Genomic DNA, 12402 nt, shown 5'->3' with positions numbered 1-12402 from the left:
GCAAAACTGCAATGGAAACAGTTTTTGCGCATTTACAGTCACCTGACGTAGATGACGCGGTGTCTTTGGACAGAATACGAGACAGAGCTCTTTATTAAATTAATATAAGACAAAAGAATTACAGGAATAATGGATTCTAAACCTCAAATAAATCCCACAATCAAGACCTTGAAGCAGATATGAGGAAGAAACACCCAGAAACTCCTCATATGTGCCGCTCACTAGTATAATAAGGGTCGTTCCTTACCATTAATGCTTTGAAAACACACATAGGCCTACATCTCCTTCGATTAATAATAATGGCTAGTGCAATGGCTGGGATATAGTACATAAACCTACCAATGTCCGTTGCCATGGTTATTGGAATGATTTTACTTATCGCGAGAGGAAAAATAAAGTTTTAGTCGCATAACATCGGTTAATGGAAACGCCGTCATTTCGCAATAGTTTTTTGTCGACATTTAGAAAAAAATCGCAAAAGTTTTGCGCAAATCTGTAATGGAAACGCACCTACTGAGAAACGTCCTGCTCGAGTCGTCCTTGCGATGAAGGTTCGGGTTCAATAACTAGTTCATCATCGGACTCACGCTCGGATTGAAATGGTAAAATCAATTTCATCGTTAATGTCTTTACAGTGTGAACAATCACTGAGGAAGCCTCCTGAGCTGAAGTTCAGTTATAGTAATGGGTGTTTAACTTCAGACAGGCGCTATGAGACCAATCACAACAGACTGGGTCATCTGACCAATCAGAGCAGATTAGCTCTCGGAAAGGAGGGATTTAGAGTTTTTTTTTACCTTTGATGCATGTAAACCTGTTGTAGGAGACTCCACAACAACATTAGGAGACTTTAAAATAGCATAATTGGGGTACTTTAAGACTGAACTCAAAACTAATTTATTTACAATACGTTTTGTTAACTGATTGTTTACTTTCATTGTCAGGTCCATAATTACTTCGGTTATTGTCTTGAATGTTCTATGATCACCGTCTGACTGCATGTTCACTTTGATGTTCCCTGACTGTACATTTTAATTATTGGTGTCATTTGTCAATATTATGTAAAGTGTTGGGTTCTTGAAAGGCGCTATATAAATAAAACATTATTTGTATTATGTACTTACTGTAGTAATAACAGTAAATTATGCATAATTACAAGCAACTAACCCTAACTCTGATTATATAGTAAGGACATAACAAGGGTGCTGTAACAAGGGCACCTTAAAATAAAGTGTAACCTAATCATTTAATACAATATTGACTGTGAATTATGTTGTGTGAAACAAAGATTTACCACTAGCTTAAACATTTTGACTATTTTAACAGCGGGCACAAAGCATGTTTTGAAGGAGAAATGTTGTGAATTATTAATATTATTTTGCAATTATAATGTGACTGATAACAAGATACACCAAACATAGCAGAATGTACTCTTATCAATTCACATTATGATGTGGTTTAAGTGAATTAGCATTTCAGCTTTGGGCATAGTACTAGTGACGGTAAATATAATTTTTTTCTAATAAAAATATAAATCTTTTCTATGTTTCTTTTTTGTCTATCCAAATCATGGGTAATAACTGGCCAATGAAAAACACATCTACCAACAGCACAGCAGCTCCAGACAAACAATGACACTCAAAACTCACGTATGAAGCAGAATCAAAGCACCTTCGCAACTGTTTTCAGGTTTTCCTACTTAGTTCTCTTCAGCACTAGAAAGCTTTTCTAATATTAACGCGGGTCCTAAAGCTCTTTCCTGATCATACCCTTCTTTTTCCAGTGATATTCCTCTTAGCTTTTGTAATGTCTCTCAGCCATCTCTCTTTCTACAGACTTTCTTCAAAACTCACTCTTGCCCGTTCTCTCTCCTCCCCCATCATGAGTGGACACGCCTCCTACTGCTGATTGGCTCACTCTCCTCCCCCATCATGAGTGGACACGCCCCCTACTGCTGATTGGCTCACTCTCTCCCCCCCCCATCATGAGTGGACACGCCTCCTACTGCTGACTGGCTCACTCTCTCTCCTCCCCCATCATGAGTGGACACGCCCCCTACTGCTGATTGGCTCACTCTCCTCCCCCATCATGAGTGGACACGCCCCATACTGCTGATTGGCTCACTCTCCTCCCCCATCATGAGTGGACACGCCCCATACTGCTGATTGGCTCACTCTCCTCCCCCATCATGAGTGGACACGCCTCCTAGGGGTGTGCCGGTTTCAGAATTGGTGATGACGGTTATGATGTAAGTCAAATGTTGCGACGTTCGTCTGTTATAGGACAACTTAGTTTGAATAAAATTAATATTTGTGTAGTGTTCAATGTTGTTATCAATAGAGATACGCGAATGGGGCATTAGTTCATCTGCAACCGCATCACAAAACTCATCATCCGCACCAACGTTTTTTGACCAGATTTCAAAGCCGCACCCGCCCGCCATCCACTGATTGTTTTGCGGTCTATGGACGATGCAATGCTCTGCTGATGCAAGCCGCAAGAAAGCCCTTGTCTGTTCTAGAAAGGATGCAGCAAAGATATTTAATGCTAATGTATGAGGCATAGCTTACGCTGAGTTTCATTCATTTACGATGAGATGCGCTCTAGTTCAACTTCACAATGCAATGCAAGTGAACGTGGCGCATCGGAGCCTCGATGTCACGGTTATTATATTGTCTCTTATATTTGCTTTTTATTTATTAAATACATGCAATTGGTTGATGAAACATTTATTAAAATTAAGATACAATTTGTACAAAACGAAATTCGCTTTAAAGAAAGGCTTTCTACAAAGCAAAACTTAATGAAGTGGTAAAAATCATGTCTGACGATTTACAAAACAGAACTTCATTAAGTGGTAAAAACCATGTCTCCCGATTGCAAATGTTCATTGCTAATGTTTATTATTGCAAATGTTTTTCATTTGTTTAATAAATCTCATAATGATGGCACATCACTATATCATAGCTTTTATTTCTATCTCAAATGATTGGCGGTCGGTCAAGGGGTAGCCTACTTGGCAAAGAATCAAATACAGATGGAAACGACGTAGACCATTAATAACACAGACTGTTAACAATTGTTTTTAATTAGTATTTAAACATTCTCTATGATAAAAAATGTTTGTAAAAAAATATTTTAATAAAACGGTTTTGGCGGTTATAGAGTTCTAATGACGGTGTTCAACTATAACCGTCGGTCTCACGGTTATATACTAACCGTCACACCCCTAACGCCTCCTACTGCTGATTGGCTCTCTCTCCTCCCCCATCATGAGTGGACACGCCCCCTACTGCTGATTGGCTCACTCTCCTCCCCCATCATGAGTGGACACGCCTCCCACTGCTGATTGGCTCTCTCTCCTCCCCCATCATGAGTGGACACGCCTCCTACTGCTGATTGGCTCACTCTCCTCCCCCATCATGAGTGGACACGCCCCCTACTGCTGATTGGCTCACTCTCTCCTCCCCCATCATGAGTGGACACGCCTCCTACTGCTGATTGGCTCACTCTCCTTCCCCATCATGAGTGGACACGCTCCTTACTGCTGATTGGCTACAAGTTTATTGTGGTATCCGATCCACTTTCAACATCATTTCTCAGAAATCGCTTACTGCACCTTTAATAGTGAAGAGGACACAGTATCTATGGTCGTCCACAAAATTATAGGTCAGGCTACACTAGCCGCCCAATGCACCACATGACACTGATGATGTCCCATACAAACACTAATGCCTGTGCTTAGGAATAGGACCAACAGTGAGACATCTTGAGAAGGAATGAGCGGGAATATGTGATAAAGATTTGATTTTAGAATATAAGCATGATAATTGATAAGGAGTAAGGTCAGGTGTGTAGAGTGACCCTTAAAGGGCCAGGCGTGCGTTTAATATTCAGGGTGTGGAGCTCAGGGAGGTGAGTGTACATTCAGAGAGTCAGGACCCCGCTGTGACCTCTCTCCATTATTCATCCCTTAGAAAAAAAAAAAATAGAAATGGAAACTCAATTCCACCCAGGAGGAGAAAAGCATCCCTTTAACTCCAGTGCATGGCACTCTGACCCTGTATTAGAAAGGCTGCAGAAAACCCAGGAAATTTTGGACGTTACATTTTTAAACCCTCCCCAGGGCTCATTTTAAGGGCCAACAGCACGCCCTACATCCAGAGAGAGGGAGGCAGGACGGTAGAAGTGGGAAGGCACTGTGATCTCTCCAGATGTGTTCAGACGTAATGTGTGCTTGACATGAGTGTGTGAACTGTTCCAGACTGAACTGTACATTCAACTGAAAATTCAACAGCTTGAGGATACAAATCGAAGGATGCACACTCTACTGGTGAATTTGTGTTTACTTTTTCTGAATTGCCCAACTGACTCAATTCAGGTGGGGAACTAACAAGCAACACCTTCTAGTAAAAAAGACAAAAGCAAAAATTAAAGAGGAAATGTAAAAAATGGAAAGGGACAAATGAAAGAGTAAAAGTAATGAAAACCCAAGCATTTGTGTGGGAGTCGGAGAAAGACCTCTCCGGTATTTCAAGGCAATTGCTGAACATTCATTTTGGATGCAGATATCAATGTTTAAGGAAACACTGAAGGGGGAAAGAAGCACAACTTACCAGATGTTCTAATCCAGCTTTGATGTTTCCAGTTTCCCTGCAACAGAAGAACAAATTTGTTTCACTGTAAATAACGCAAAGACACCAAGCGTCTCATCACCCTGTGCTCCCACTCACTCCTCCACCTCTTACGGTTCGCCCATAATCGCTGTTTTTAAAGGTGTACTGTTTTTTACCCAGTTCCACGAGGGAAAGAGATTTCAAAAGGGCTCTTATACTTCTTTTAGAATGATGACACAATACAAGTGCAAAGAGTTAGAGTGGAAATCAAAAAAATTACAGCGGTTAAAGACAGCTGGTCTTCATGGGAATAATGATGCTCACAGATGCTGTGTGGGTGTGTGTTTACATTAAATAACCATTCATTGTGTCACAATTCATTCATATACATGCTCAAAGTATGGAACAGTAATACTTTGCAGGATTCATGCAGAGTGTGTCGCGGAATCTGTTTACCTGACAAAAAAATAAATAAAAAAATGAATGCATGTTTTTGGCATTAATATGCCTTTATAATGGAAGGACTAAACAGTCAGTTATTTTCAATTAACTCAAAAATGTTCTCATGTCTCAAAAACTGACAGAAAATACTGGACACATCCTATTTAGTCTTCTGTGTGCTAAAACTCTGCTTTACTGTACATTATCAGTGACTACAGTTTAATTGTCCATCATGTTTGTTTATGCTTTCACAACAGTAACACCATACAATTCACTGACTTGAACTAGCCCATAATATTTACAAAAAAATTGTTTTATATACAGTTGCAATGAAAATAATTCAACCCCATTGCATCAGGTTTATTGGCAAAATGTAGGCCTACAGACTTTCAGCTGTTTGCAATGAACAAATCAAACAAAAGTAATTGAAATAGCTCAACACAACAAATGTTTCAAGTGGTTTCCCCAAATTTAACTAAAAATACAACTTTTAATGACTTCTGCAGTTTCAAAATTATTCAACCCCCTGAATAGAATCCCTCACAACAGCACAAATCTGCAAAAAGGTGTTGTCTCAAGCACACTTCATGCAACTAATCAAGGGCTTCATTAGTTGCACCAGGAGTGCTTGAGCTAGAACACATGAAATATCTGAACTGGCTAGTTTTATTAAGTGTCACGTTTGACTGCATGTTAGAAATATGGCAAAGTCAAAAGAATGGTCCAAAAAGTTAAGAGAAGGTATCATTGCCCTTCACAAAGTTAAAGCAACAGTGTTTACACTACCTGGACGGTGCAGAAAAAGGAAGCTATCAATGGCTGCAACCAGATTTCTGAGAAGGCAAGATCAGAAAAACCCTTGAATGACTGCAAAAGACCTGCAACAAGACTTGGTGGCAACAGGAACTGAGATTTAAGCTGCACAGTGGCGTAATAAACGCATGCCAGAACTCCAAGACGTACACAACTACTGACCCAAAAGCACAAGAAAGGTTGGCTCCAATTTGCTCAAAATCATATAAATAAGCCACAGCAAATTTGGGATTCTGTTCTGTGGAGCGATGAAACAAAACTGGAACTTTCCGGCCCTCTGGATCAGCGGTATGTCTGGAGGAAGAAGAATGAAGCATATGCTGAAAAGAACACTGTCTAAAGTTAAGCATGTTGGTGCTTGATGATGCTCTGCGGCTGCTTTGCATCTGGAAACCTGCAGTGTGTGGAAGGCAAGATGGATTTATTAAACCTACACTGTGTAACTTTTTAAGTTGATTCTTAGCAAAAAAACACTTTGTTCTATCAAAAGTATATGTGCTCATTCATGTGTAATTACTTCCACCAACTAATAAAGTATTCTCGTAAGCATAAAATCTGCCCATTTATAATACATACGAGCGAGTCGCTCGAATGGCAGCAGCCATGTTGCGCCTCCATTTTGAAAATACATTTGCCAAAGAGGGACATACCTGGAAATTCAAGCTTCGCCTTTCGCGTTTTACACTCAGTGACACCGTGACAAATGCGAGGGGGAGATTACTCACGACTGCCGGCAGATTTGAAAGATTGCTGAAGATGGAGGATCACGCCTATTTTCGAGGACATGTAGCAGAGTCGCCAAGGAAGCGAAAGAGAGAATTAAAACGTCAACGCGACAGGCAAATCAGCAAGACCAAAGTCAATATTGGAGTAACTTTTCCCAGATGGAAAGAGCTCATGAGGAGCAAAGATTTTAAAACGGACGCCAAAGTTGCCTGCTTTCTTCTCGACAGGTATTTCAGCCTATTTGTGTAAATTTGAAGTTTTATAGTTGCTTGTCTAACCATAGCATGGTTGTGCATAATGCCAGAACGACCTCTAGTATAACTTGCGTTACTTTTCCTCGTGTCAATGGTGAAAAAGTATTGTTTACCTTGTAACATAAATTTGTGCTGCGACGGATCATAGGTAATGAATAGTTTTAAAGGCGCAATTTTTTTAGCTATATAAAAAAAAAGGACAATGTAAATTTGAGTTATTTTTAATTGCTTTTACTTTGTACACAATGTAACGTTAGCCTAATCTGAAGGAACACTTATGGACGAAGTCGAACTGGAAGCCATGTTAATCTTGGAATAATACGGCCACCGTAGGAGTTAAAACGCCCACAGAATTGAAAGGAACAGAAACTAATATTCACTGGGTAGTCATATACAATTTCACCGCTAAATGGGGGAAAATATCACACAGTGTAGCTTTAAAGTATCAAGAAATCCTAGGAGAAAACATCATGCCGTCAGTGAGGAAGCTGAAGCTTGGGCGTCATTGGACCTTCCAACAGGACAATGATCCCAAGCAATCCTCAAATTCCACCAAGGCTTGGTAGCAGAAGAAGTCCTGGAAGATTCTACAGTGGCCATCATTGTCACCTGACTTGAACCCCATTGAAAATCTCTGGACGGATTTGAAGGCGGCGGTGTCTTGTTTGCAGCAGGTCAAAACAGCAAAAGGATGTTCTACTCAGTACTAAAGATGCTTGCCTTGAAACATTTGATGTGTTGAGCTGTTTCAATTACTTTTGTTTGATTTGTTCATTGCAAACAGCTGCAAGTCTGTACATTTTGCCAATAAACCTGATTTGCAATGGGGGTTGAATAATTTCGATTGCAACTGTATGTACAGTACTACTGTTCAAAAGTTAATTAGACTTAATTTCAAATGTTTTTGTTTTTGTTTTTTTAAACGATCTAATTAAAGAATTCTGAAAATAAAAATATTAAGCAGCATAACTGTTTTCAACATTGATAATAATAATAAAAAATGAGCACCAAAATCAGCATATTAGAATGATTTCTGAAGGATCATATGACACTGAACACTGGAGTAATGATGCTGAAAATTCAGCTTTGCCATTACATGAACAAATTACATTTAAAAAAAAAAAATCAAAATAATAACCATTTATATAAAAAATATTTAATAATATTACCGTTTTTATTGCAATTGTGAAGAAAAAAAATGCAGCCTTGGTGAGCAAAAACTTAATGTCGCCATAAACTTCTATAGCGGTGAACGGGAGACGACAACAAATATTACATTCCCATTTGCTCCAAAAGCATAAGAAAAAAAATCTGTGAAAGAGTTTCCGCGACTTTACAAAAGAGGGAAAACATTTCGAGAGGTTGATTACGTTGGCCAGAAGAGAGAAAGATGTCAAAAATATGTTTTTCATATGAAAAAGTTAAATAACATAATATACCGTATAGCATCATAAATGTGTATTAAAAGTGAAAATATGAAAAATTTTACTAGATTTGCGGAAACGCATCATCACAGTCCATGAAAAGGGTCCACTGTGTTTATTGTGCCTCTTTTTCTTCATTATTTCTCTGCTGAGTATCAACAGACTGAGACTGGAAATTGCAGAAACCCCAAACATAGAGTATTAAGAGGCATGGGGTGTTTTTATAAGTGCACTGTAACAATGACACCATCAAATAAAGTCTAACCCAAAATACTGTTTTGATTATTATTATTTTTTTTCCTAATGAGAGTAAAATATAAGCAAGCAATAATATTTATTTTTATTATTATTATTACTTGAAAATGGAAAACTGGCCAGAAAAGGACAGCCTCTACACACCGTGTGTGTGTGTGTGTGTGTGTGTGTGTGTGTGTGTGTGGTTTGTAAACATGACGTTAACTAGCCTATGGCAGCCCAGAAATGGCTCCAGTGATCAGGGACACAAAACCCCATGTGATATCCACTCTTCCCCCTCTTCCCTCTAATATCCAAGCACATCTCTCCATCCATCTCTCCTTCTCCAGGAGCGATTCACTGCTTCCTACAGAGACACTGTCTCTTCCTGATGAGCACAGAAAGGCCAGCGCAAGCTAACAAACATCATCATGTAAAACACAAACAGGTCATTGTTGAGACACACGAGTCAGGGGTTTGGGGCACTGGCTAAAAGCTGTAACCCTTTAATAAGAACAATTAGCAGAAAACAATTACTCACAAAAGAGACAACATCACTTCTTTTCCTCTTGACACTCCCTTTCCTTTCCCCTCATCACACTAATTTTGTTTTCTTTTTATAATCACTCATCCAATTTCAAGTGCTTATTATCTTAGCACCCTCCCCCCATCTCTCTAGTTTTTTTTTTGTGTGTGTCATTTAGCAGCTTCCCCTGTCTATGGCTAAATGACTGTATTCTTGTAATTGTATCTGTCTCTCTCTGTGGCAAACGTCTGTGCTGGAAAAAAAAAAAAAACATCCCAATTAAATTATAACCTTCAAACCGAATCACAACACTGCTGAGTGCAGACACAGGAAGACATTATTGGCAAATGAATATACATTTGTATTGAACTGGTACATCTTCACCTTCACCTTAATTTTTTATCTTCATCAGTTTTTTTTTTTTCCTCTACAGATGTTGTCCATTTCCTGCAGTTCTGCGGGGAGCACAGATCTCCCATCCCTCTCATTCCCTCCCTCTCTCCGGACGCCCTGAACATGCTCGCATCGATTTCTGAATTACAGTGCAATATTAAATAATTAATATACTTGCCATGATCGATGTTTTGCCTTAGCCCAATATTACATTATCAATCAAACTTGGTTTAATGTAATAATATTGAAAATGTGTCAGGGGTTGTTTGGCTGGTTTACAATTTGTGTGCGAGAGAAGCATGTCATGAAGCATTTTATATTGTTTAAATGGACAGTGGTGGAAGATGAAACAAGATCAGTGTTGACCTTGAGCTATAAATCCTACAGATCGGCTTATAATGATCTTAATAAACATAAACCTACTCCAGCCAAAACACTGGCTAGTGCGCAACAGTGGAAGATATACGCAATGGTCAGTTGTATATAATAATACAAACCCTGTAGTCAATAATTTTATCCCTTAAAACTAATCTTTGATCATCAAAATAACTAAATAATTTTTTTTCTTTAAAAAAAAATATATATATTCATGCCTTAAAATAGTTTGATTGTAACTCTACACCCTTGCCTCAATTAGTATTCGTGGTTCTATGAATATGCAAATGAGCCCCGCCTCTACTCACTCACACAGCTCAGAGATCCACTGGTTGACGATCACACGTTGATCTGATTGGTTACAAGGTAGTTTGTGACGTCAGAAACACCAGCGATTTCAAAGCGTGTTTTTGAGACTGTCTTTGGTTCACTGCAGTTACTCAGCAATGGTGTCGACTTATGAATTTGCACATGGTTTGTTTTAAAACGTATTAAAAACACCACATAGACACATAAACAACATTAAATGCTTGAGTTTCACCTAAGTCACCTAAGGACTAAGTTTTAGATTTATCCAACTGAGTTTCTGGTTACTGTTTTGAAATGTGAAACAGACCGAAACGCAAGGTATTATTTGGTGAAAATACTCCTACGCTTTGTCAAGTAAATACACACAAATAAGTTTTAAAACAGCTAGAGCGCAAGGTTTCAGATGTCTTGGAACATTGTGGACAAATGTTCTGAACTATGAATGATGTGTTTCATTAAGGAGAAAAGGGATATTGGTTTATACATGCATGCAGGAAAAAACATTTATATGTATCGTGGCCACAAATTAGGAATTTTTTCTCTCATTTTAGTAAATTGTGGGCAAATATTTTGGGTGACAAATTCTTTCAAATTATCCAAATTTGACTTGGACAGGAACTGCAGTGCACTTCCTACACTTCACCTTTAAAATTGTAAAGCGACTAAAATAAAAGGGAAAGAGAGAGAACCAAAAAAAACAAAAACAAAGAGAGCTAATAAAGAGGAAATCGGTCAATGAACGAGTAGTCAGCATGAAGGACGGGAAAAAGAAAGTTCCCTCTGCATGGCTTCCCGTAAAGAAGTCATTATTTATCTCGACTTAATTAAGTAAAAGAGGACAAACAAGTCAAAGTGTTAACAGAGCTTGATGCAATGCCAGCCATTTGCTTACAGGTCAATAGTGCCAAATAGGAAACGTCTGACCAATCTGTCAAATTCAAGAGGCCCTGACTGACGTCTCTCTGAGTGTGTGTTCATTCCCAGCTGCATCGTATCCATGTGTTATTATCCTTTTCTTCTGAAAGCCCCTGTTCTCCATCTCTCTCTCTGTCCATCATCTTGTCTTCTGCACAGGCATGACAGAATTAATTAAAGTGCCCCATTATGCTTTTTCGAATATTCCCTTTCATGCAGTGTGTAATACAGCTATCCGTGAATGTACACAATCTGCTCAGTTGTGAAGTCGAAAATGCACGATAAATAAAGTTATTGTCTCTCAAAAGAAAAAATCGACTCTGAACCGCCAAAACGAGTCGTCAGTAATTCGAATCCCACTTCCGTGATGGCTACATGTCACTGGGTAACACATTTGCCTAATGCCCACCTATGGTCTTCATTGGCTGCCCGCGAACAATGTTTACTTCGACCCGTCCTCAAATGCTGTAGCTGGTGCTGTGTATATGTCGAGAAGACGCTGTTTTCTCCGCTGCAAAAGCAAATTCTCTTTGTAAACACTTCCAAAGGATGAGGATGTGAAGAGTCAGTGGTTAAAATTACCAGCAGTAACCTTTTGACGATTGTTTTTCAAATCTACATGAAGACTAAATTGAATTTACAAAATCCTTATCCATTAAAGATGGGTCGGCTCCCAGTTTATTTGGACCAACTTGCTCCTCAAAATCACAACCTGTAAGTATGACATCTTTTTTTTTAAATGGTAAAATCGACGTCATCGTTACTGTCTTTACAGTGTGTACAATCACTGAGCTTTAAGAAGCCTCTGGAGCTGAAGTTCAGTTATGGTAATGAGCGTTTCTTTTGCGTCAGGCGCTGTAGACCAATCACAACAGACTGGGCCATCTGACCAATCAGAGAAGAGCAGACCAATCACAACAAACTGGGCCATCTGACCAATCATAGCAGAGCAGACCAATCACAACAGACTGGGCCATCTGACCAATCATAGCAGAGCAGACCAATCACAACAGACTGGGCCATCTGACCAATCATAGCAGAGCAGACCAATCACAACAAACTGGGCCATCTGACCAATCAGAGCAGAGCAGACCAATCACAACAAACTGGGCCATCTGACCAATCATAGCAGAGCAGACCAATCACAACAAACTGGGCCATCTGACCAATCAGAGCAGAGCAGAACAATCACAACAGACTGGGCCATCTGACCAATCAGAGCAGAGCAGACCAATCACAACAGACTGGGCCATCTGACCAATCAGAGCAGAGCAGACCAATCACAACAGACTAGGCCATCTGACCAATCATAGAAGAGCAGACCAATCACAACAAACTGGGCCATCTGACCAATCAGAGCAGAGCAGACCAATCAC

General features: G+C 39.4%; 1 protein-coding gene across 1 annotated transcript in view; it reads right to left on the bottom strand.

Annotated features, from left to right (window-relative positions):
- rsrc1 (arginine/serine-rich coiled-coil 1) overlaps positions 1–12402 on the bottom strand; it is a 147283-nt gene that overhangs the window by 70713 nt on the left and 64168 nt on the right. Inside the window, exon 5 of the mRNA XM_084126103.1 lies at positions 4617–4653. Within this exon, the coding sequence (XP_083982229.1) occupies positions 4617–4653 (37 nt within the window). The remainder of the gene's footprint in view (positions 1–4616; positions 4654–12402) is intronic.

This window comes from Abramis brama (genome assembly GCF_963993115.1).
Source record: "Abramis brama genome assembly, chromosome: 10".
NCBI lineage: Eukaryota > Metazoa > Chordata > Actinopteri > Cypriniformes > Leuciscidae > Abramis > Abramis brama.
The sequence above is the reverse complement of the archived record's forward strand: the minus strand, read 5'-3'. Positions and strand labels throughout refer to the sequence as shown.